At 48.8% G+C, this 25938-nt stretch overlaps 1 protein-coding gene across 5 annotated transcripts in view; it reads left to right on the top strand.

Moving 5' to 3' along the window:
* C4H20orf27 (chromosome 4 C20orf27 homolog) overlaps positions 1-25938 on the top strand; it is a 172707-nt gene that overhangs the window by 109082 nt on the left and 37687 nt on the right. For all 5 annotated transcript variants that reach the window (XR_006280666.1, XM_038399985.2, XM_043512871.1 and 2 more), the window contains one exon: positions 6019-6157. Coding sequence is in view for 4 of the 5 variants with exons in the window: in XM_038399985.2 (XP_038255913.1) it covers positions 6019-6157 (139 nt within the window). In the remaining variant the exon portion in view is untranslated. The remainder of the gene's footprint in view (positions 1-6018; positions 6158-25938) is intronic.

Genomic DNA, 25938 nt, shown 5'->3' with positions numbered 1-25938 from the left:
CTTGTCTTTCTAACCTTTATTTTTTTCCCTTGGAAACGTACTAAATCGCTGCTTCCACAAAGCGGATTAGCTTCTAGACAATGCTCTGTTTGCACCTCAGGAAAGAGACTGCCGAACATTTCATATTGGCTGAAATCTGCTGCTTTCTATGTTAGATGCAGTCACGCTTAAAGGACCTGACCCTCAGGTGGTGCAAATCAGTGCAGCTCCATTGAAGTCCATTGATTTATGCTACCTGATGATCTGGCCCAAAGTTCTCTGGCATTTTCTAGTCCAAAAGAGAACTCACCTGGATTCCTATAGTGTGGAAAAGCGGCGTAAAGGAAAAAGATGATTTCATACGTAGCTTTCAAACCCAGCTGCTCTGACTGGGGTCAGAATGACTTCACGCTACATTTATAATTTATTCCCCTGTTGCAAAGTGGATTATGAGTTATTGGAAAAGGCTTTGGGCTCATGCTACAGGGCAAAGAATAGCAGTGTAGATGTTCCCACTTGGGCTAGTCCCTGGGCTCTGAGACCTGCTGAGGGGGGAGGGTCTCAAAGCGCTGGGCCCGATCCCTGTCTTCATTGATGTTATTGGACAATCGCTCGCTGTCGTTAGTGGCACAGGCATGGGCCCACTGGGAATAGGATTATCGCTGCCTTGGTCCTAATGGAAAAGCAAACTAGTTAAATGCTTTTTTGTGTGTTGGTTTTTAATTAGAGCAACAGGAATGTGGATAATTAAACATCAGACGAATGTGTTGATTCAACACTGTTGATGCTGTCAACTTAATAACCACATGGAGCAGAGAGGACTGATAGGACTTTTAAACACCTGAACTCACTGGGGACTATGCTGCACTTCTCTCTGTGTGGCTAGGGCCCAGGAAATAGACTTCACCCTGTGTGACTTTGGGCTGGTCTCTTAACGCAGGTCTATGCTTAAAACATCTGCCAGTCTAGTAACAGCGATCATAACTCCATGAACGGGAGAATATAAGGGGGTTGTCTGCAACAGTAGAGGGCTGGAGATCCTTTCCATATGTTCCCAATGTCAGTTACAGGTGTGATATTTACATATATTTATTTCTTATGACATTACCATGCTGGTGAAAGCCCTACTGTAAATGAAGTTAAACTGGCACGAAGGTGCTTTTACCAATGTAGCTTATTTCAGCAGTATGAGATTCACCGGCAAAAGTGCTCTTTTGCTGGTGTGCACTGCAGCTCCGCTTGCAGAGTTTGCTGGCATAGCTACAACATTTTTCTAGTGTAGACAAGGCCTTAGTCTCTGCACCTCAGCTCCCCATCTCTGAAAAAGGGATAAGAATCCTTCCTTTGTCCGCTTTGTCTGTTTAGGTTGCAAGATCTTTGGGGCAGGGACTGTCTCTTGCTGTATGTGTGTTGCACAGTGCGATCCTATCTTGGTTGGGGCCTTGAGGTTCTGATGTATTGTTCATGTATTTGTAATCTATTTCACTTTAAGGCTTTCAGGGCTGAAAAGTTGGGGTTGGAAAACTTCAGGGGCAGCATGGTCTGGTGATTGGGGCCTGGGACTGAGACCAAGGCTCTGGTTTCTATTCCTCGCTCTGCTATGGATTGGCTGGGACAAATTGCTTATCTGCTCCATGCCTCACTTTCCGCATCTGAAAAACAAGGGCACAGATCAAGTATCGGGGGGTAGCCGTGTTAGTCTGTATCCACAAAAACAACAAGGAGTCCGGTGGCACCTTAACGATTAACAGATTTATTTGGGCATAAGCTTCCGTGGGTAAAAAAACACTTCTTCAGGTGCACTACATTTGCCTTTTTCCAGTTGTCTGGGACCTCCCCCGATCGCCATGAGTTTTCAAAGATAATGGCCAATGGCTCTGCAATACATCAGCCGACTCCCTCAGCGCCCTCGGATGCAGCACATCCGGCCCCATGAACTTTTGAACGTCCAGCTTTTCTAAATAGCCGTAACCTGTTCTTTCACCACTGAGGGCTTCTCACCTCCTCCCCATCCTGTGCTGCCCAGTGCAGCAGTTTGGGAGCTGACTTTGTCTGTGAAGAGAGAGGCAAAAAAAGCATTGAGTATTTCAGCTTTTTCCACATCATCTGTCACTAGGTTGCCTCCCCCATTCAGTAAGGGGCCCGTGCTTTCCCTGACCACCTTCTAGTTGCTAACATACCTGTAGAAACCCTTCACATCCCTTGCTAAGCTGCAACTCCAATTTTGCCTTGGCCTTCCTGATTATACCCCTGCAAGCTCTAGCAATACATTTATACTCCTCCCTAGTCATCTGTCCACATTTCCACTTCTTGTCAACTTCCTTTTTGTGTTTAAGCTCACCGAAGATTTCTCTGTTAAGCCAAGCTGGTCGCCTGCCATATTTGCTATTCTTTCTGCACATCGGGACGGTTTGTTCCTGCGCTCTCAATAAGGCTTCTTTAAAATACAGCCAGCTCTCCTGGACTCCTTTTCTCCTCATATTAACTTCCCAGGGGATCCTGCCCATCAGTTCCCTGCCCAGCCAGCTCCTGACAGGGTACAGCAATCATTGCTTCTTAATGTGTCTGTGGCTGATCTGGATGTGGAGTGTTTGGTATAAGCAGGTGCCTCTTATGTCCCTTGACACCCTGTCATTCCCCCCCCGTCTCCCATTCCCCCCCAACGCTGGTTGGGAAGCTATTTTTTGGTGGTGTGACAAAAGCAATTTTTTTATCATTGTTGTCAAAAGCTTTTCTTTAGTGTTTCAAGGTTTCATCAAACCCCCATCTTGTTTTTTTAACAGAGTGGATTGATTTTTAATTGCTGATTTTAATTGGCAGGCAGGAAACTATTTTAATCATTTTAATTCAGAGGGCTCTTGATAAATTGGAGAACTGAGGGAAGAAAAACCAAATGCACAAATTCAGAATGGGGGATAACTGGTTTGGCGGCAGCACCGTTGAGAAGGATCTGGAAGTTGTGGTGGATCCCAATGAGTCAGCAATGCGATGCTGTTGCAAAAAAGACAAATGCAATTGAAGTTGCATTAACAGAGACATAACATGCAAGTCACAGGAGGTGACAGTACTGCTCTTCTCGGCACTGGGTAGGCCTCAGCTGGAGCACTGTGTCCAGTTTTGGTCACCAATGTATAGAAAGGATGTAGAGAAACTGGAAAGAATCCAGAGGTGAGTGACACAGATGATCAGAGGGATGGAATGCAATGCCAGTCATATGTGCAAAGGCTGAAAGAACTGGGTATGTTTAGTTTGAAAAAGAGGGGATTAAGGGGGGACATGACAGCGGTCTTCAAACATGTGAAAGGCTACCATAAAAAAGATGGAGAAAAGTTGTTCTCTTTTGCCACAGACGGCAGAACAAGAGGCGATGGGTTCAAGCTACCGCATAGCAGATTGACATTAAATCTCAGGACAAACTTCCCAACTGTAAGAGCAGTAGGACAATGGAACAGATGCCTGGGGAGGGGGGGGGTTTGGAAACTCCTTCACTGGAGGTTTTCAAAAGGAGGCTGGAGCCGTCTGTCTAGGATGGGTCAGATACAACAAATCCTGCATCTTGGCAGGGAGTTAGATTAGGTGACCCTTGCGGTCCCTTCTAACTCTATGCTTCTATGTTTTTTCTTTTTACTTTTCTGTTGTTTTCCTAAAGAAAGGTTGATTTTTTTCATTGATTGGTAGCCATTAAAACATGTTGATTTGCAACTAAATGGAACCTTTATACTAAAATTGGTGTTTACTTTTGCTAACAGGAGGCTACACTATATGTATTGCTTATATAAGCAGTTATTTAGCTTGACTTACATTTATTCAGATTCTTAATTTTTAATATTCTGTTAGGAAATGGTGAATGATGCCATTCTTATTTACTAGATGATTGATTTGATTGTGATTGATTCAGGCTCTATTTGGATTGACATTCAAATTGAATTTAAAATGCACAAAAACAGCATTTAATTTTTTTAAATTAAATTACCTTAAATAAGCTGTTACCATAAGCAAAAAAATTTATCAAAGCATGGTTTGCATTTAAAATAAATTGATTTATTAAACATAGGAAGTATTATCTGTAGGAGTAGTGTATTGAATTGATTGTTTTCAGTTATGTCTTTCATGATTTTAGAACTAGTAGACCTCATCCTCTAACACCTTGTTTTTGGTTCATAAATTGGAAGGGGAAAACAAACTTTTCTGCTTTTTCAACTCCGAACTAGTTTCTTAACTTCGTATGAACTAATCATTGAACTGAACTGGGTGAACAAGCTGAAGTGAAAAAATATTTTTTCTGTACCCCCAGAAGAGACTCCTGCTTTCAAAAGCTTGTTTAGCACTTCAGCAAACTGTGGTTCTGGGTGTTAGCCAGTGACTTTCACCAGTTCAGTGATTTGACTTTCTTAAAATTTGGCAGCAAATGTACTGATGAATATTTTTTGTGTGTGTTTAATTTAAATTATTTTAATAGATTATTATAAGTTTAGGCCTTAACATAGGTTTTGAATTTCAAATTTAATTTTAAATAAATTTATTTTTTAAAAATTAACCAGTATTTCATTTAAATAAAAACCCCTATTTAAAAAAATATTTTTTTTATTTAAGAAAGAACCATTTGATTTCTGTTCTTGGTTTTTGAACACCAAAAACAACAACCCAAAATTTACAGTTTAAAATAGAAAAATTTTGATTTTTGGTTGTGCAAATCCAAAACACTTTGTAAAAAGAAAAGGAGTACTTGTGGCACCTTAGAAACTAACAAATTTATTTGAGCATAAGCTTTCGTGAGCTACAGCTCACTTCATCGGATGCATCCGTGAGCTGTAGCTCACGAAAGCCTATGCTCAAATAAATTTGTTAGTCTCTAAGGTGCCACAAGTACTCCTTTTCTTTTTGCGAATACAGACTAACACAGCTGCTACTCTAAAACACTTTGTGTTTTTTAGGGTTTTTTGGCAAAAAAGTTAAACTTTTTTTTGACTGGACCAGAATTTTTTTCATGAAAAATTCCATTTTATCAAACAAAAAAAGTGGACTTTTTGATCAGCTCTGCCCTCCTCCCCTGTTTTAGGTGCCATCACTGACTTAGGGTGCCTAGGGCAGAGGGGTCAGATCAGGGCCTTGCTGCTGACTTGCCTAGTAGTGGAACTATGGTTTTCATGCCCTCCAGGTCTCCTGCACCTTGCTGTATCACACCTCTCCCCATTCCCTCTCCCAGCTGTGCCATGCAGCACCCCCACCCCAGCCAGGGAACATCAGTGGAGGATTATCCTGATAGCTGAGGAACCCACCCCAGCAGCAGATCAGCCTGGGGACTTTCCCTGCACCCCCAGTAGACTCTCTACCTGGTGAACAGCAATGAGAGCTGCCTTTGCTTTGTGGCCCATCTGCAACAATCTGGGATACGAAAGAGTAGCACGTGCCCCATGCTCATTCTCTTTCTTTGGCCTCCAACCCAAGCCCTTGCCCTTGTACAGCGCCTTTCATCAGACACCCTCAAAGTATTGCGCCCACATTTGTGAAGCCGTCCATCTCTAGTTTCCAGATGGAAAACTGAGGCATGGAGCAACAAAGGCCACATTGAGTTGGTGGAAGAATCGGAATGAAAACTCAGAGCTTTTGGCTCCCCAGTCCCTCCTTCTAACCGTTTATTTCGGGTGGTGTCACGGTTAAGGCACTGGACTGGGTGTATGGAGATATGACTTCTATTTCCTACTCTGCCCTGTGTGACTCTGTACCTTAGTTTCCTCTCTGTGTGATGGTAGTAATAATCCTTCCCTTCTTCTCTAGATTTATAAACTCTCCAGGGCTGGGACTGTCTCTCACTAGGTGTTTATACAGCGCCTGGTGCAAGGAGGCCCTGATCTCAGTTGACTACGGTAACACAAATGACCAGCCAGCCCCTCAAACTAGGCTTTGGTTCCTGTGGATTCAGTTCCTGTCTCACTGGCACCTTGTTATTTTAATTCTGTGGTCAGTGTTGTTGCTGCAAAGTGTTCAGTACGATGGCAAAGGTGACCCTGCAACCTGCATTTCTTTCCCCCCTTCCAGGTAGGGTTTCTGAAGATACTACACAAATACGAAATCACGTTTCTTCTGCCTCCCATTCAAAGGCTGGGGAAGGACGTCTGTGCCATTCCACTTCCAAACCTTAACCTTAAAGTCATCAGCATCACACCAGTGGCTGAAGGTAAGACCTGCCTCTCTGGCGCCAGCCTACTGAGGTTCAGAAGGGCAAACGTGTTTACTTGAAGGTAGTTTTATTTGCATAGACCCTGTGATCTGCAGGTGCCCTGAACGCCTTTCTTTCCTTAATGCCCCCTGCATTCCTGGTGACTGTTAGTTGCTCCTGATTGGGCGGGTATTGGGGTGGCAGAGACATGTAGGTGTGGGGTGGCAGAGAAAAAGGCATCTGCCCTCCCTCTCCTTCACTGTGGCTTGGACTCTAGGTGTGGCAGGGGCTGGCTTGAGAGGAAGGGGGCAGCACAATGACTTCGTAGAATGATGGGATATCAGCATGTGACGTGCCAGATGTAGGAAGGCATTAGGGGAGGGTATGCGCTCAGCCAGCTGGTGGACGATTTTATCCTCCCAGCTGGGCAGCAGCTTCTTCAGGTGCCAGAGCCTAGCAGCAGTTACGGAAACCAGGACGAGGGTAGAATTCCTTTGAAGGTGTCAACCAGCATGTGGACAAGGGTGATCTAGAGTACTTGGATTTACAGAAATCCTTTACCTTGGTCCCTCACCAAAGGCTCTTAGGCAAAGTAAGCAGGCCTGGGAGAAGAGGGAAGGTTCTCTCATGGATCGGTAAGTGGTTGAAAGAAAACCAAAGGGTAGGAATAAATGGTCAGTTTTCAGAATGGAGGGAGGTAAATAGTGGTATCCTCCAGGGGTCTGTTCTGGGACCAGTCCTATTCAACATATTCATAAACGATCTGGAAAAGGGGGTAAAGAGTGAGGTGGCAAAATTTACAGATGATACAAAATTACTCAAGACAATTAAGTCCAAAGCTGACTGCAAAGAGTTACCCAGGGATCTGGCAAATGGCAGATGAAATTCGATGTTGATAAATGTAAAGTAATGCACATTGGAAAAAAAATAATCCCTACTATACATACAAAATGATGGGGTCTAAATTAGCTGTTGCCACTCAAGAAAGAGACCTTGGAGTCATTGTGGAGTTATAGTTCTCTGGAAACATCTGCTCAAAGTTCAGCGGCAGTCAAAAAGGTGAACAGACTGTTAGCATCGTTGGGAAAGGGATAGGTAATAAGATAGAAAATATCATAATGCCTCCATATAAGTCCACGGTATTCCTATACCTTGAATACTGTGTGTAATTCTGGTTGCCCCATCACTTGAACTAAAGGAGTAATTCTATCAGCTGACAGACACAGTAGGTAGTTATCTTCTATTGGACTAGCCACTAGAAGGGGACATGACACACTTGGTTAGTGTGTTATGCTTGTTTGGGGTTTATAGTATTTGAGGAACACAATTGAATAAGAAAACACTACACAGGGTTATCTGTGTTCTTACCACGAAAGGAATAAACTCTGTTTTCAAGATTTTTGGGCCAGTTCTGATCTTGGGGGGCCCAGGTGTAACTTTGGAGCAACTCCCAATGTGGGCAGATTTACCCCGAGATCAGAATCTGACCCTCTTCACTCTCCTGTCCCTTTTGTTGTTTTGAACTAAAAATACTTTTAACATGGTGAGAGAGGACATTTAGAACTCACTGTAGCCCGATAACTAGATTTCACCTGTGTTCTGTATCATTAGCAGTTGAAGCCCATTGTGTTGAATCTATGCAAGTTTCTGCCATTGTGGGTCGACGCACATTGTCTCTTTGAAGTGAAGCCTGATTCTAGCATTAATTTGTTCCCAACTGCAGCAAAAATTCTGGAGGGTTGGGCCATATGGTGGAAACCCGCACAAGACGAACACAATCTTTTGTGGGTGTCCTTTGTAAGTATCAAGTTCTTCCATACAATGACAGCATGTTGCTTGTGCACTGAGTCATGGTAAGCAGTAGGCGCTCCTCCGTGTGTGCTGACTTATCACACACTGCCCACACATCAACGGGCAATAATAGTGAGTGTCCTTGAGTCTCTTGTGTGAGTCACCTGATGTGGGAATGTGTTTCTGCCTGTAGAAAAGGCATTTCTCCTCCAATTCCATTGCTGATTTTAACCTTCTAATCTCATTCCACAAGTGGTGATCAGGAAACTCATTCTTTTTGAAAGAATAGAATCCTGTTGTGTGCCTGAGAGACTTTATGCACCACTTTGTCTTTGCCACTAAAAATCAGGAGGAGACTGAAAACTATGGTGACTATTATTAATTATTCTGCATTCTGTTAGCCCCTAGAGGCTGCAGTCAGGGGCCCCAGCTGCACAGCCATGGAGGGAAAGGACAACTCTTGCACCAAAGAGCTCAGTCTTGCATTATGACTACCTGCAGCAGGGGGATGATACAAAGAGAGCGTGGAAGGCAAGACAACAGTTAAACAAACTGCACAGTAACCAGTAACCACAGCTCATGGCCTGCATAGTGTGGCCAATTGGCGGGGTTCATTCCTCAGCATGGCAGAGGTGAATCTTAAGGAGGGATTTTTGCAGGGAGGATAAAGTGGTGGCTTTATGGATTTCCTTTATGGGAGGAAGGGAGAGAGGGAGTTTACCCCCTTCATAAGGGATATTCTGGGAGGAACTGGGCAGGTGTTTGAGGAAGAAGCTGATTTGTAGGAACCTGGAAACAGGTCTGTTCTGGTCTGGCAAAGGTCCATCTAGCCCAGTATCTCAGACAGCGACCAGCACCAGATGCTGCCGAGGAGGGTGCAAGAACCCAGCAGCAGCAGCTGTGGGATAATCAGCCTCTTGCGTTAGGTCTCGTCCTGATCTCTAATTGCCACATTGACTTAATCCTGAAGCGGAAGCATGGTGGGTGCCAAAGACTGCCAGCACTGGCGGAGCGAAGTGGTGCTAGATTTCATACACTTTCCAATGCAGAACGCTGCTTTCTGTCTCCAGAAAGCAAACCCAGTGCCATTTGGTGCCAGTCAAATGATCTGCTTTAGCTAACCATAGAATAGTTCTGCATGTGCCACCGAATATCCCTCCGTCTCCCTCCGAATGTCACCGGGACAGACAATCAATTTGGGGGTTAAAGAGGGGAGGGGTTTTCTACTTGTATGTGTGGCTGCCACTGCCTGAAACCTCTGCCCGTGCTTGCCCCCGCCTCTGCCGGGCCCTGCTGCTATGTTACTGCAGAGTTTGAGGCTCCCCTGGCAGTGTTTCTGTTCTCTGCACTGATGTGATGGAATATGTGACAGTGGCTGGACTGTTTCTAAACAGATCTTGTTTTCCTCCCACGTGTGTATAAATGTCCAGTAAGTACAAGATCTCATTTCAACTAGTGCATTTAGCTGCTGGGTTTTTTAACCACAGACGCCTTGCCTTCTGGATATTTACTAAGGGACAGGATGTGAGTTTGGGCACAGATCTGGAGCAAAGGGTGGGGTGTAAATTGCACTGCCCAAGGAGGCAGGGTGGCTCACGGACACCCCTCTACATTTTTCCGTCCCTGCTTGTAAGTAGATGGGTAGTTATTTGCTCCTGTCCTATACCAGCAGTAAATTAGTAACCTTGCATTCACTCCCCTGGTTGGCTCAGCCACTTTGGCCAGTGAGTGGGAGCTCCTGTCCCCTCCTGGGCCATCTGCTTTAGGCAGTGAGTAAATACTTACTCTTCCATGCCTGGAGCCAAGAGCCAGGTCTCCCATAAAAGATATGGGGGGGGCGGGGTGTTCTTTCTCCCTCTACCTCCCTTGTATGGGTACAATGTCCAAGACACAATCTAACCCTGAGCTGTTTGCCGCTTGTGTCCTGCAGCAATGAGTTCCGTAGCTTGTTAATGGCATCTGCACGGTTCTGGGAATAAGATTTGTTAGTGGAGTAATAACTGGTTATCTCTGTTGTGGTGATGCTGAAAGCTCCCCTGTCAGGACCAGGGCCCCGTTGGGCAGGGTGCTGGGCCTGCATATGGCAAGACACAATCCCTGCCCCAGGGAATTTAGTTTCCAGTTTCTAGATTCTTTCTGCCTCTGCAGCTGCAGAATGAACTGGGACATGGTCATTACATGGCTATAACATCTTTCATTTGGGGTGATTGTCCTGGATTTTAATTAGCTGCAGACGGAATCCCAGTGTTTCCACTGGATTCTAACAGTGTAAAAAGCAGGTCACAGTTTGTGCCGTGGCTACTTTACAGCAGTCTCCTCAGTAACGGATGCCCCCGGGATGGGAGATGGATTGGGAAGGGGGCTGTAGACAGAAGGTACAAGGAGGTTTGACTATTTATTTTGCAATGAAATCTCCCTCTTCTGTTGTGGACTTTGACCCTGTTTTGGGCCCTGCTGCATGTGCTGGGAGCTGATAAGACTGGACTGGACTGGAATGCCTGCAACCCAGCACTTCCACTCCTAAAACTTTCTGGGGCTGATATAGATGGGATTAATTTCTAGTTCCCAAAGTGATATTAAATTCCTGGTGAGTCATCCCTTCTCTGCCTTTCTCAGCTGTGACAGTCCAAATTCATCCCCAGTAAGGTACAAGCAGCAGCTCAAACCTTTGTCTCAGGCTAAACTGTCTTCCAGGGTTCCTCCCTCCTCAGTGCTCAGCCCACACCCTCAATCTTCTCTCCCCAGAGAGCCTCTCCCATCTGCTTCTGAGCCACTTAACCCTTTCTTAGCAGATTCCACAGCAGCTAATTGTGTGGGAGGAACCTTGCCAGCTCATTACACGGACCTGCCAGATTTTGTGAGGTCATCTTGTGTGGGTTCTGCATTCGGGGTGCACTGCTTGAATGATAGGGGTTGGTCATGGAGCTGTCCATTCCTGCCCCTCCCTAGAGGCGAAGTTCAGGGCTCCATTCACATCATACAGGAGCTCTGTCGCATGCTCTCTCGCTCTGTGTGTGTGTGTGTGTGTGTGTGTGTGTGTGTGTGTGCGCGCGCACACGCCACACTGTAGCAATCGCTGGCAAACGGACCTGTTGTGCCAATGACCTTTTCACTCTCCCCAGGCAGATGGAGGGGAGACCATGCAACAACACAGCCCCCTCTGTCGCCCTGTGCTACCCCTTTAACAACTGGGGGAGGATGCTGAGCTCCCTTCCCCATGCAGCAGCTGTGCACCCGCTGTGGAAGGGAGACCTGGCCTGGGTCCACGGAGATGGGGGGAGGTCACTTGCATCTGCTCTCAGCTCCATTCTGGCCATCTGTGTGATCTGTCCTTGAAGGCACGGTCGTGAGGTTGGCTTGATCGTCCCCTGGACTGGGGACTCCAGCTGGGACTCCACCTTTGACGTAGGGCCCGTGGGGCTTGTGCTGCCCCACAAGACTCTCACCTCCTTCTTGGGCCCCAAATTTGCATGTGCAAAACGCCAGGCCTGGGAAAGCTGAGCGTGCAGACCCTGACTCACGTGCACTTGAGTGGTTTTGCACATTCGTGTGTGTTGCTGCCTGTGTCACTGATCACACCCCAGTCTGTGTCAATGTCGCTGGTTTTACCCCTGTATCTTCTCTCTCTGTTGTTAAATGAAACTTACATTGGGAGTCTTAATCCCGTCTGTCTTGGTGTGTTTCCCTCTCCCTCCAGCCCCTCATCTCTTGTGTCAACTGGACACCCCCCACCCCTTTTGTTCTCACTCCTGTGTTGCAGGGTGCTTAGGTTTCCTTCTATCTTTTCTCCCCCCTTTTGTGTCCCAGCTGCCAGGTTAGCTGTGTAAATCCAGCTGGGCTACATTCTGCTGCTCCCCTGTTCTGCTTTGGTGTGTTCTTTCCTGCCCCACCTCTTGTCCCGAGTTGTCCTAACCTCTTCTCACCTGCACTTGTTTCTGGTTGAATGACTCTGAGAGACCGTGCCGAATTCCGCCCCGCTCTGGCAGCTTTGTGGGCAGGTTCTCTGACACACCAAAGCATTTCAACGCTCAGAGCTGGAAGAGACTGTTACAGGATCATCCAATTCATCTCCCTGCCTGTACTGGATAGTTACCTACCCATGTACTTCCAGATACTTGCATGGGATCCTACTAATTCTTTGTACCAATAGCTCTTCTGTTCCATGGATCTCAAAGCACTTGACCAAGTACATGCTGCCCCATTTAATGTATGGGGTGGAAACACAGGTACAGAGAAATGAAGCGACTCCCCCAAGGTCACACGGCGAGTCAGGGGCCTTGAACCCGGGAGATCAGACTTGCAACCCTTTGCTTAATCCATTCGATTGCAGGTCATGCGCTAGAACGGGACTCTCTCTGCAGTACTCCATTGCCTGATGGTTTCCACTCGGGTGGCTTGGAAACAGAGGTCTTTGTCACTCCTGCCTGTGCTGCATCATGCCCCCACTGACAAACAGGCACAAATTGCCTCTAGAGCAGAAGCAGATCAGAAAGCTGACAGCTTTCAGGCGAGGGCTCCTAACCGTGCTAGGGCAGTCACAGACACATGCTGGTTGTTTTCAGGTGCCCATAGCTGGGGTGTTGGCTGTTTGTCTAACCCCAGAGGCAGTTCCTTCCTCTCAGAGGAACAAACCAGCAGGGACCATTAGCAAGGAGCAGAAATGGGGAAATAAGACTGCTGAGGGGTATATTAGTATATTGCTAAACATATAGTACTCCCGGGTGTAGCATTCCTCACCGTAGCATTTCTGTGCCAGAGGTTAGACGCACCAGGTGAGCCCATTTGGTGATCCGGGTACTTGTTTTTCCTTTATCCCCGCAGTGCAGGAGTCAAGTAATGGCGTAGGGAGTCTCTTAGCTGCTAAATCTCCCATTCAGATCCAGTCAGCAGGGACTGGGGGTTATTACCTGGCTCACTTAGTTTGTGTGAAATGAGTTGGTGGGGTCACAAATTGCTCATAAATTCACTGCTAGCACCACCCAGTGTTGGGGCAGAGGGGTTTTTGGTGCTGTGGCTGCTGTGGGGGGCATCATTTATTGGTCTGCCCCAATGGCATAGCCAGAGAAGTGAGAGCAGAAATCAGAAAGCAAATGTTAGTGGGTCAAAGCGACAGAGGTGAGAAAAACAGTGTCTGCTCCGGCTCTGACCCACTTCGCCACCAGGACTGCTGCACCGGGCTTAGTTGGGCTTTCCCCTTGATGCATTTGGATGCTGAGTAGGACATCTGGGGCCAGGTCGGGGCAATGGGCTCTGCTGGAAACTGCCTTTTACCGTGTCCTCAGCGATTTCAATACGGGAGCACACTGAAGACGCCTGCAGTCAAAGCCTGTGATGGCGAATTGTCCAGGGGTAGTCACTCAAATTAGCACCATAGGCTCCTCTGGACTTTCTCATCAGCCATTTCTTTCCCAGCTCAGCGCTCACTTGTGGGGCTAATCTTCTGGGACATTCAGCTGCTCAGACTGAGGTGACGGGGGCCATAAAAGTCCCTGACTAGCTGAGCATCCTATTGGAGTCTGCGTGGTATCATGAGGGTCCACAGAGCAATGCACGGAGTCAGATTCACGGAACAAGCTGTCGAGCTGGCTGGCCTAGGAGGGAGTTGGGCAGCATTCACCCTGAACCAAGATAGAAGCGCTTGCTGTGTGACCCCTTAATGAGGCTTCGTGGTCTGGGATCTAGAGTGGAAAAAACCCTGCTCACCTACTGGGTGGTTTAGTGTTTCTCGGCCAGGCTCCCCACTGCACTTTTGATTGCTTGTTATCTTCGAGGCCAGTTCCAACTGTCCCAAGTGGTGGGGTTTCCACCTTTTCCCCCCCGTCAGAGCTTCCCAGATCTCGGCACCTGCAAGACTTGACGGTTCATTTATTTTTTCTCCATTCTTAAATTCATCCCGTTTAAGATTATAGTGCCTGAAATGCTGTGGAGCTCCATTGGGTAGAGCTCTGGACTGGGAGACCTGGGTTCTGTTTCCAGCCCTTCCACAGACTGTCTGTGTGCTCTTGGAGGGGGGGAGCCTCTCTCTGTGCCTCAGTTTCCCCTCTCACCTTGTGCGGGTCCAGTCCATTCAGACTGTAAGCTCTTCGTGGCAGGGACTGTCTCGCATTATGTATCTGTGCATCACCTGGCACGATGGGGCCCCGATCTGAGCTGGGGCTTCTGCAAAACAAATAACGAAAGGGCTGCCTCAAACCTAACTCTCTAGCATTGCTCCCTTGATGATGTAACCTACCCAAGGAGATCAGCACCAAGAAGGAACCCAGTGTAATTTTATCCAGGTGGCATTTCCTGTGGGTCCATGATACCTTTTGAATGCTACATCACCCTAAGGCATCTGACATTTGTTCTTGGGACGCTGCTCTGAAGGGCAGCCCAACTTCTGATTCTCATGTGGAAATATCACCTCTCCTCTGGCCTGTGACAGCCTTGCAAAGAAGTCATCTGTGTGATCTCAATAGCAGGGCTGCAGGCTGCCCCCATGCCAAGCCCTCAGCATAATTCAGCCGCTTCTGGGAGCGGCACGCCAGATGGAGCTGGCCCAGGTTCTGCCTTGGCAGGGAGATCTGTGACCCCAGAGCGAGGCTCTGAAACTGCTGGGACTCTAATTAAAGCTGCTGCATTTCACTAGGGATTCCTCCTCGTCCCAGAACACTGGGTTTCTTGTAAATGGATCAGAAGCCCTTTGAATATTTCCTTGCAGCTCCCATTGAACCAACAGACTGGCCTGGTACAGATGCTGTCCTCTGACCTGGATGCACCTGCACCCTCGCCGCCCTTTATCAGATGGATATGGGTGTGAGCCAGGACCACCTGCTGGTCACATGCGCCCCGCTAGGCTGTTCCACAAGCACTGCCTGTTAGCAGCCCTGACCTTTTGAGATGGTGTGTGTATGTATGTATGTATGTGTATATATATATATATATATATATATATATATATATATATATATATATATATATATACATATATGAAAGTAGATTTCTGTTCTCTCCTCTCTCAAATCCATGGTTGGTTTTCCTAGTGTTGGAGGAAAAAGGAAAACATGCAGCTTAAATACTAAAATGTGAATTTTTTTTTAAACAAATTTTTTGTACTCTATCACTGTCCATGATCTGCAGCTGTAAAACGCGTCAGGAGAAGCCAGTCACTTGCATGTTTGATGGCAAAGAGAACATCCAGCTGATATTGTGCAAGAGTCTCGTTGCTCTAATAAATTTGTTCCAACAGCTCTCTATAGTGACAAGCAATGATATGCGCCACGCTTCGCAGGGCATGTGAGGTTTACAGTTATGGTTAGACCACAGTCAAAGGTAAGTTTGTGCCATTGTGTGAGGTGCCTGAGCGCCAGAGATAACACAAGGAAATAGGTTTCAGAGTAGCAGCCGTGTTAGTCTGTATTCGCAAAAAGAAAAGGAGTACTTGTGGCACCTTAGAGACTAACAAATTTATTAGAGCATAAGCTTCGTGAGCTACAGCTCACTTCATCATCCGATGAAGTGAGCTGTAGCTCACGAAAGCTTATGCTCTAATAAATTTGTTAGTCTCTAAGGTGCCACAAGTACTCCTTTTCTTTTCACAAGGAAATAAATTCCCAACTGTCCGCTGACACCGTGGGTTGCATCCATTGAACTTCTTATCATTCAGATCTGTTCTTTGCTTTCTCTGTCCCAGTGTGCTGAGGAAACTGAGCCCTTCCCCATCTTCTGTCCCAAAATCTGTGCACCTGGGGCCTGATCCAGCACCCTCAGACCCAAAGAATCCCATGGGCTTTGGATGGAGCTCTCAGTTCCATTCATAGATGTGCTGCACAGTGAATGGAGTGGGGGGACCGTACAAACCCATGTGAAAAACTATCCTGTAGAGTTAAATTCTGTGCCTGCAAAATGAAATCCTCTTCCCTGACCACGCCAGGACAGCCCTGCTCCCACTAGGGGAAGGATTTTACATTCACACATCTCCCCCCTGTGCTCTGCAGCGCCCATTGCAGTCCCAGGATGCAGTGGCCTTGCACCTCCATCCTGCTTTGCTCATTCCCCACGCTCTGCCCGCTCGTGCTGTCGGCAGCAGCTGCCCCTCAGAGCAGATGGTGGAGCTCTTGGTAACTTGGCCTAGCAGGTGGGGCAGCTGGGAAGAGTTGCCCATGCCCAGGGTTGCTCGTTATCTTCTGCAGTTTGAGGTTCAGGGGCACCCCTCCAGCTGGGATGAGGGACCTGGGTGTGGCGACTTGCTCTCAAAGCGCAGTGGGAGCAGAGCCACTCCAGAGGGGCTTCGATGGCATTGGTCGTTCCACCGGCAGCCTGCTCTATCACGAGGCTGGCAGTGAGGAGGCCCCTTTTCTGCTTCTATCACTGGGCGCCATCATCTGTGGATGGCCTGTGAGGGAAAAGGCTGGGAGTGCCAGCTGGAGGGATCTGATGGGCTCCTGTCCTGTGGTTGTGCTGGAAGCGCAGAGGGACAACTCTGCCTCCCCACTCAAGTCTGTCCAGTCCCAGTCGGGAGGTGTGTTTGGAGTTGTGGACTGTCCTGTCCATGGCTCAGAACCCTTTCCTGGTGCGAGGGTCGTGTGGGTTCCTCGGCCGGGTGGGCAGAGTGGATTAGCCCAGCGCTGGGTGTGTCTGGAACCACAGAGCGCTCCTGGGATGGTGCAAACTCTGGGCCTTCTGGTTTGAGGCTAGGCTGATGTACAGGGAGTCATGGGAATCCTCCCTGCCACAACCTGGCCTTGGGCCCGTGGTCCTACTTGGCTGGTGGGGGAGGGGGGTATTGGGTCTGTTAGTGGGGAGGTCCTTGCCTGCCCCCCTTTGGGAGTGGCTGTGTGCTCATCACTTGCAGGGGCAGAAGGGACCATTCTGACCATCCAGTCCAACCTCCTGCATAGCACAGATGAGGGAACCTGGCCCAGGGACTCCTGCAAGCCAGCCCATTGCATGCCTGGCCCTGACTACCTGGCTGACTTCCACCCAGTATCCAACCTGCCCCTTGGGTTCAGATTCGAGAGACACGGAGTGTCTGGCTGCCTCCGTTCCTTGAGTCTGGGCAGACCTGGGCATGGCACAGATGCCGCACTGGCCGTTCTGGTAGATTGTCCTGGTGATGCATAAAGACTTGCCCCTCTGAAGGGGGCCCATGCAACACACAATCCACTCTCGCACCCAACCCCGAGGCCTTGTGGGAGCCATCCGGGGAGGGCGCCATGGACAAAGGCATTGTCTGTGATGCCCAGAAGCTTAGCAAGTTCTGCTGCTCAGCTCCATCCCATCCCCATAGATAAGGAGGGCTCACAAAATGCCTGGAAACAAAACCCCAAACCACGTTTTGGGATGGTTGCTCCCTCTGTTTTAAACTTTCTGCAGTGATGCTCAGTGCACTCTGGTTTTATCACCTGCAAGCAGGGTTTAAGGAGCCCTTTTGTTTCAGAGGTCTGTCATGCAGCCACTGGTTTTCTAAGAGAATTTTAGATCAGCCATGGTGGGAAGGGGGATCATTAAAAAGCAGCCGGGAGCTTGTGTATACTGCAGAGAGTGAGCAGCTGACCCCAGCAGGCACATACAGGCTAGAGGATTGCGTGTGTCTACAGTTAATTGGTAAATCGTATGGGTTTTGATAGGTCAGAGGGGTTTATACATCTAAAGGCAGTTTGTTCAGCTCAAAACTCTGCGGGGGTGTGCGCGCGCATAAATATGCACATTTACTTTAGTTGATGTTGACTAGGTGGCCATGGGTCAGACTGAAACCTGCGAGGGGTCACGTCAGTCTTCTGTTGAGATCCGCAGAACTGGAAGTCATTAAATTCCTTCCTCTCTCGCTTTGAATGAGCAGCATGAAGCCCTCCTGGAATTCCCATTGACAGTCCAATTCGTTCGCTCTAATAGCAGTGCTGTACCCCCGTAAAGCCCCTTTTGGTCCATCGATCTTGAAAGTGCTTACCAAGTTAGGTCATTGCGAGCCCCATTTTACAGGTGGGGAAACTGAGGCATGGGCATTGGGTGGAAACGCAGCACTTCCATTCCCAGCTCTGACCCAGAACTCCAGCCTCTTGGCTCCCAGCCCGATGCCTTCTCCACTGGTGCACACAGCCAAATTAACTTGGACTGTACAGGGTCACTTGCAGTAACACAACCTTCAGCAGTAGCAGCGTGGGGTGGATGAGACAGGGGCCGGAAGTTACCTCTGGCTGCTCTTCCTGGGCAGGTTCCTGCCCTGCCCTCACCAGTGGTATTTGAGCGCCTTCCAGCCATGCATTCGGGGATGGGGATTGTATCGATCCCGGGCGGTTTTTGTCTCTCTCATCAGCTCCCCAGGGGACAGCTGTGTGTGCAGTGGAGAGGTTTGTGGACCATATTTACTGCGTCTGGGTTGTGCTGTATCGATGTCAGAGGAGGCCGGCTGGAGAAGTGCACCCAGCCCTCAGCACAGAACGGGAGAGGTTTGTGATGGTTCGTTGCCCCCGTGGGAGTTCATTCCCCAGCTAGGACTGGGCTAAGCAGGCTCCCACAAGCGCCACTGCGTCGGACCCAGCGTTCGTTCTCTCTGAGATGTATTTTCAGTCTTGGTGCAGCCATTAAAGCCCCTCGGGTATTTCAGTCAATCTGAAGCCCTCGGGAACATTCCTCTCTTGCGGGGCGGTGGGCGGGACATAGCAGGAGGTGGAATTTTACATTCTTCAGCCTGGGTATGGGAGCCTTGCTTTATTTTTGTGCTTAGCTTCAAGCAGTAGAGGAGCCCAGGTTTGGCACTTGCCCGACGTCTTATCCACATTCGCAGGGTATGAGGCTCCTGGCTTGGTCAGCATCAGCCAGTCCGAGCTCATCAGAATGACAGTCTCTCCTGGATCTGTCACCGTCTCTGGTGTGCGTCTTCCCTGAAGCTGTTAAGAATGAGCAGCTGGTGAGAGCAGCTGTCAGATGCAATGGAAAATGGTGAATCCTGCTCCTGAAGCGGCGGGTATGGACGCTTTGGGCACACTCACCCTGTTCTCAGCCAGCTCCCTTGGCTTGTCATTGATTTCCTTGTTCTGCCACCGGCTTCCTGGGTGACCTTGGGCAAGTCACTTAGTCTCTGCTTTCATTCCCCAGCTGTAGCATGGGGACAATCGCCCTGCCCTGCCTCACCAGGGTGCTGTGAGGAGAAATACATAAAGGATTCTGAGGTGCTCAGATACTAGTGTAGTGTTGGTCAGATACATGCCGTTGGACATGTTCAGTTTATTTTACAATTCTTGCCTTCCTCTTCCCTTCCTCTCACCTGGCATTGGCTTTATCTCCATCCTGCCACGTGTTCTGTGCACTGAGGCAAGACCTTTCTCCTCCGCAGCATCTGCCCCTTGGAGGAAAAACCTTCTTGTGTCTCAGATCTCAGCTGAGCCTTTCTCCCATTTCCTTCGCAGCCCCTTAGCAATTCCTTATTGCACTCTGTCCCGCAGTGCGGAGAGTACAACATCTCTGGATCTTCATTAGTCTAGGAAATTAGGGCTCAGTTCTACCCACTGTTCAGAATGCTGGTGCTGCTCCAGCAAAGCACTTAGGCATGTGCTTCCCTTGCAGCCAGTGGAACCCGCTCTTGTTCTCCTAGTCAAACACCGTGCATAAGAAGTGCTTTGCTGGAATGGGGCCAGGATTCTGAACTCCTTGCAGGATCAAGTCTGTCAACAGTATTGAAATGCCAGGCCCTACGGTGGATTGGAGGCAAATTGGATCAAACCAGCAAGTTAGTAACTGGAACGGGTTCTGTGGAATCCGGTGTGTGGGGAGTTTAATGGGGCTCGGCTGTAATTTTACTGTCAGCGAAGTGCAGCTTCTGCAATAGAGCAGCCGAGCACAACAGACCAGAATTATCTTGAGAATCTGCCTCTTGGTCCTGATGGGTGTGTCTAGACAGGGAGCTGTGTGTCTGTCTCTGGTTCTTGAACTGCTTGTTTGGAATCATTTGTCTCTAATGAACAATTCCCTGCGTGCCTGGCTGATGGCAGGGTTATGTTGTACCTGGTTACAGCGAGGCTGCTTTCAGAGCTGACATTTGGGAAGGAAATCTGTATTCAACTCATTCATCCTTCAAGGTAGCGGGTTGTAGTCCCGGTAAGTAGGATTTCTGTCCTTCCGAGACATGGGACTTAACCCCTAAAGCCACGTTTGTCGTTCTTCCCCACGTTTACTAATTGTCAAAGAATTAATCAAGAGATTTGCTCTCCCAGCCTATCTTTTGCTGTCGGAAGGGAGCATGCCAAGGGATGCAGAGCAGATCAGTAGCAGAGCCGGGAAGAGAAACTAGGTTCTCAGACTCCCAGTCCAGTGCCCCAGCCCACCCTGCACTGCAGGAGGTCAGAGCCTATCTCTGCTTTTCAGTAAGACCAGCCCTGTAGTGCGTGGGGCCCAGATAGTAAGAACAGTGGAAGAGGAGGTGTTTGCTCTGAGAAGTGACCCTGTGCAAGTGAACGGGCAGGGAAAGGATGGGTCCCTATTGTCTGATTTTCTTAAGCCACCCTCCGGATGGGAAGTTGCCAGGGAGCCATTTTAATTGCCGATACTGGAGCACAGGGAGTCCTGGTGTGGGAACGAGTGGGTGAAGACTCCCCGTCTGCCACACTCCGGCCGGCCCAGCCTGGTGCTCTCCAGTGGCGTCTCCTGTCTGTGTGAACCAGGAGGGAGTGACCCCAACTCTTCCCTGCGGTGCTTATCTCCTGCCTTGACCAGCTGGTGACAACACCAGGAGCAAGAGTGCGCCCGCTACCTATGAGCTTTTGGTGCATCCCCAGGTTGCAGGGGGAAGCAGTGCAGGCCAGGACAATGGGGAGATGAATGCAGGGCTGGGGGAGGCAGTGGGGGCCCTAAGTGTTATAGGGCTTATTCCTTCACCCACTTACTTCCCTAGTCCTTCTCGCATGAATAGAGAGCAACAATACCGGAAGTCCAAAGGTGCAAACAATTAGATGTTTATTGGGGTGAACTTCCAGCAAGCGTGATTCCAGTTTCCTTCCTTAGTGTCCCCCTTCCCAGCTCTGACACCCCAGAGCTTTACCTGTGTCCCTGTTCCCATTCCCCCCTCTTAACCAAACATGATTCCAATTTCCCCACCCCCATTCCCTGTTCCCATTTCGCCCTCCGCCCACCCACCCACTTCCTGATTGACTGCAGACTATACAGTAAAACTTGAGTTCTGCTTAGCTATACCTTAGCCAATCATTTTCCTGACATTTAACTAACCAATCCTAACATATTGTAACATGATTATTTAACCAATTATATCCCACCACCTTAATTAGTTTACACCCAGCAAAATTAATTATAAGCAGACAGAAACAATCCCAGAACCAGACAGAGATTATACAGACAAACAATGGGGAAATGGGGACTACAGGGATAGAACAACACAGAAATGAGGATTTCACATCCCAGCTATTGATAAGCGAGTTCTTGCCAGACAGGATGCTGCCAAACTAAGTTTCCTTTTACATTTTCTAGGCACTTCCCTTTCTCTGGAAGCGACAGGCACTATCAGGGCAGGATTGTATCCTAACAGCCCCATAGCACCTGATTTCAATGGGACTAGTTTGGGATGTGAGGAGGTGACCGGTCCCTTCCCAGCTTATGGCTGCCCCTGCTGCTTAGCCAAAGGCCTTAGCCTCAGCACAGGGCCTCAGACGGTCGCAGTGAGAGAAGGACCTTACACCGGCAGACAGTGATTTCGATTCTTTCTTTTATACCTCTAGAACTAGCCAAGTGATAGGAATACACCTAAAATTCTTACAGTAGAGGCCTTTACAGACAGGCCTGAATATCCATATCCTAACACTAAGCAATGAGGGCAATGAGCTCTGCTGACGTGCAGCTGGGGTTGGCGCCCGGGGCCGGGGGTCAGTGCCCATGGCCAGACCTGGGGTCTGGAGATGTGCGGCCAGAGCCCAAAGCCTTGCAGCCAGGCTCCCAAAGTCCTGCTGCTGGAACCTGCTACTCATCCACCCCAGGACTGAAGGCTGAGCCCCAGTGCCCCTCCCCACAAGATGAAGAACTCACCTTGCTCCTGCAGCGTTGTGCCCCACCTGTCTGCACAGGCTGTTCAGGGCGACACATCCAGGAGCAACAGGGAGGGGCCGATGCTTCTTCCCTCCCCCCCAAATCACTGCCCAGGAAACTGTCATGGTTGCACGAAAAGCCCCTGGTGTGTGCATTTGAGAAATTCTGGGCTAGGGGACCAGGAAAAGGTTCAAGGGTTGACACAGGTTTCAGAGTAGCAGCCGTGTTAGTCTGTATTCGCAAAAAGAAAAGGAGTACTTGTGGCACCTTAGAGACTAACAAATTTATTAGAGCATAAGCTTTCGTGAGCTACAGCTCACTTCATCGGATGCATTTTCCCACAGCCACTACAAACTTTCCCTGATCCTCAGGCTAGCTTCCTAGTCCCTTAGGCGCAGCCAACGCCCTCCACGTGCAAATGGCCTGTGCCATAAGGGCACAGGCTGGAACGTTTGCCCCCTTAGGATGCCGTTGGTCATGCCCAGCTATTCTCCCAGCTCTCCGTGTGGCTCAGCTGGGATCATACAGCTCTCGCTTGCTAGGACAAAGTACTGATCTGAAGCATCACAAATGAAACTGCTCAGATCCTCAGCTGCCTCCTGTCAGACCCCGTAGATGGGGCAGAGCACAAGGACGTCTGGAGCAGCTGGTGCCAAAGGAGAGAATCAAACCATGGTAAATGCTTCATAGCATTTGCATGAATTAGCATGGTGCAGATGGGAAACCGATGCCTGAATCCCTGGAGAATGGTCCCCGCCAGCAGCCAGGGACAAGGAATAGGTTGATTCACCTTTCGGCTTCTATCTCAAATTACGCCATTCAGCAAGGCCACAACAGAGACACCCAGACGTACGTATGGACGCCAGGCAGTGGTAGCCTAGTTATAGACTAAGCAGCAGCCTGTGAGTCCGGATTCCTGGGTTCTGATCCCATTTCTATCACTTGCTGTACCACTCTGGGAAAGACACCTCCATTGAGGTTGTCCAAAAAGGGACTGTGAGGAGCACTGTGGGGAACCATGTCCATTGCATCAAATCTGCTCCGTTGACAAGTAAGAAAGTGTCTCCACCTGCCGGGCCTGCAGATCTCCACCCCCCAGGGCTAGGAGAGTCAAGCTGGGTTCTCTGTCACCAAAGAAGGGATTTTGCATTGGGAACGTAGTTAACTTGTTCTGCTGCTGATGCCTAAGCCATGGTAAACCCTGGTTCCTTCTGCTGGAGGCGCCACAGGGCTAGTAGGAGTAAAGACTCTAAAACTGTGTTTGCAGCTCAGGAAACACGGCTCAATCCGTGCAGGAGTAGGTCTGCTGAGAAGGAAGGCGCCAGTAGTACATAGTTGCTTTTCAGAGCCCCATCTCAGCATTGCTGTTCCTCAGTTTCCCAGAGGGGCCATCTATCCTAGAGGGCTCTTTAATCTACCTGACAAAGGCATAACAACATCCACTGGCTGGAGGTTGAAGTCAGTAACATTCAGATGGGGAATATGTCGCAGCTTTTAGCAATTAACGAGGGTAATTAACGAGTGGAACAACTCACTGAGGCTTGCTGTGGATTTCTGAAAGAGAAGTGCTAGCTCGACCACAAGTTCATGTACCTGATGCGGGAATCACTGGCTGAAATTGGCTGGCGTTATGCAGGAGGTCAGACGGAAGGTTTTAATGGTCCCTTTTAGCCTTTGCCTCTGCAAATGGGAAGAATTCTACTTGCCCTTTGCAAAGCACGTGGAAAGCTGTGGCTGAAAAGCTCTAGGTAAGAGCGAAGTATTAGTGCTCTTCTGTGAAGGCTGTGGACAGAGAACGCGAGCCTGAAATCAAAACCCGCAGGCCGCCAGAGTAAAGAGCTGTTGAACGAATGCTAAAGTCAAGGGAGGATTCAAGAAGCAGAGAGCAGAAAAGGGCTTGATGCTCCCACCGCAAACCTAGGGGTGCCATGAGAAAAGATCCCTTGGAGCAAGAAAGACCCTGGGAAAGCCCCCATCTTCCTGTTACCGGCAGGGAAGGTCTTGTTCATGAAGAGCAATCCTTAGATTTCCCTTGGGCTTTGCTCGGCACTTGCCTTCAGAAGAGCTTGTAAGGACACGGCAGGTATGGAAGAATCTGCTCAGGGGTTGCTGTGTGATTACCAGGGGTGGTTCTGAGAGTAGTTTGCAGCTGAGCGAATCAGAGATCCTGTTTAATTCTCCAGGGATGAGCTATTGCCATCTAAACCCAAACCGAGCTCAAGTGCTGCAGCAGGGTTTGGAATCTGACATCCAGACAACACTGATCTGGATTTGACCAGTGAGTTGACGGGCTGCTGGAGAGAAGGGTTTTTGCATGGAGATATCTTTAGGCTAAAAAAAGTTGTACTTTGACACCAAAAATGGCATCTACTGTATCATAGGCCTGCTGACGGGGGGAGGGGGCAAAGGGGATGATTCCCAGGGGCCTGGGTGATTTAAAAGGGCCTGGGGACCCACTGCTGCAGTAGCGGCGACCAGGAGCCTTGGGCCCTTTTAAATCACCCGGGCGGGCCCCAGGGCTCCTAGGCGTGCACAGGGTGGTACCAGCGGTGGCGAAGGCAGCTGGGTGGGCATGTGGAAGCCCTGGCCCTGCCCCATTGACTGATTTGCCCTGGGGCCCAGAATTGCTGTCAGCAGGCCAGCCTGTATGACATTATCACATCTTAGAAGTTTAAAATCCTTTTCAGGTTCCACCATCTGGCCTTTCACCATTGTGTATGTTTGCTGGCCTGTGGCACTTCGTTCTTCTTGGACAGTGAAACCACACTGACCTGTTTCACTCTTGTTTATAATGAGTTTTGCGTCCTGCTTTTCATGTGCAGTGTTGTCTCGGTTAGGTTTCCAGGGCTTCGGGGGAAGGTGTAAGTCGCGGGGAGAAAAGGATAGGGGTTGTTCCATTAGCACTTCTAAAATTTTGAAGGCTTTGGAGACATTTCCCCCCCCCCCAAGTGCCCCATGCACATCAGTGCTAAAGTATTAGTCCCTCTTTTGACTGACATACACCTGTACCATCTTACACTCCTTTCCACCAAGTCTCTTCCTTTCCACCAAGTCCACACAAGAGATCCACTTCCTGGACATTACAGTGCTAATACTCGATGGTCACATAAACACCACCCTATATCAGAAACCTACTGACCGCTATTCCTACCTACATGCCTCTAGCTTTCATCCAGATCATACCACTCGATCCATTGTCTACAGCCAAGCGCTACGATATAACCGCATTTGCTCCAACCCCTCAGACAGAGACAAACACCTACAAGATCTCTATCATGCATTCCTACAACTACAATACCCACCTGCTGAAGTGAAGAAACAGATTGACAGAGCCAGAAGAGTACCCAGAAGTCACCTACTACAGGACAGGCCCAACAAAGAAAACAACAGAACGCCACTAGCCATCACCTTCAGCCCCCAACTAAAACCTCTCCAACGCATCATCAAGGATCTACAACTTATCCTGAAGGACGAGCCATCACTCTCACAGATCTTGGGAGACAGGCCAGTCCTTGCTTACAGACAGCCCCCCAATCTGAAGCAAATACTCACCAGCAACCACACACCACACAACAGAACCACTAACCCAGGAACCTATCCTTGCAACAAAGCCCGTTGCCAACTCTGTCCACATATCTATTCAGGGGATACCATCATAGGGCCTAATCACATCAGCCACACTATCAGAGGCTCGTTCACCTGCGCATCTACCAATGTGATATATGCCATCATGTGCCAGCAATGCCCCTCTGCCATGTACATTGGCCAAACTGGACAGTCTCTGTGTAAAAGAATAAATGGACACAAATCAGATGTCAAGAATTATACCATTCAAAAACCAGTCGGAGAACACTTCAATCTCTCCGGTCACACGATTACAGACCTGAGGGCGGCCATCCTTCAACAAAAAAACTTCAAAACCAGACTCCAACGAGAGACTGCTGAATTGGAATTAATTTGCAAACTGGATACAATTAACTTAGGCTTGAATAGAGACT

Source organism: Dermochelys coriacea, chromosome 4, assembly GCF_009764565.3.
Source record: "Dermochelys coriacea isolate rDerCor1 chromosome 4, rDerCor1.pri.v4, whole genome shotgun sequence".
Lineage (NCBI taxonomy): Eukaryota > Metazoa > Chordata > Testudines > Dermochelyidae > Dermochelys > Dermochelys coriacea.
This window is presented reverse-complemented; position numbering and strand designations above follow the sequence as displayed.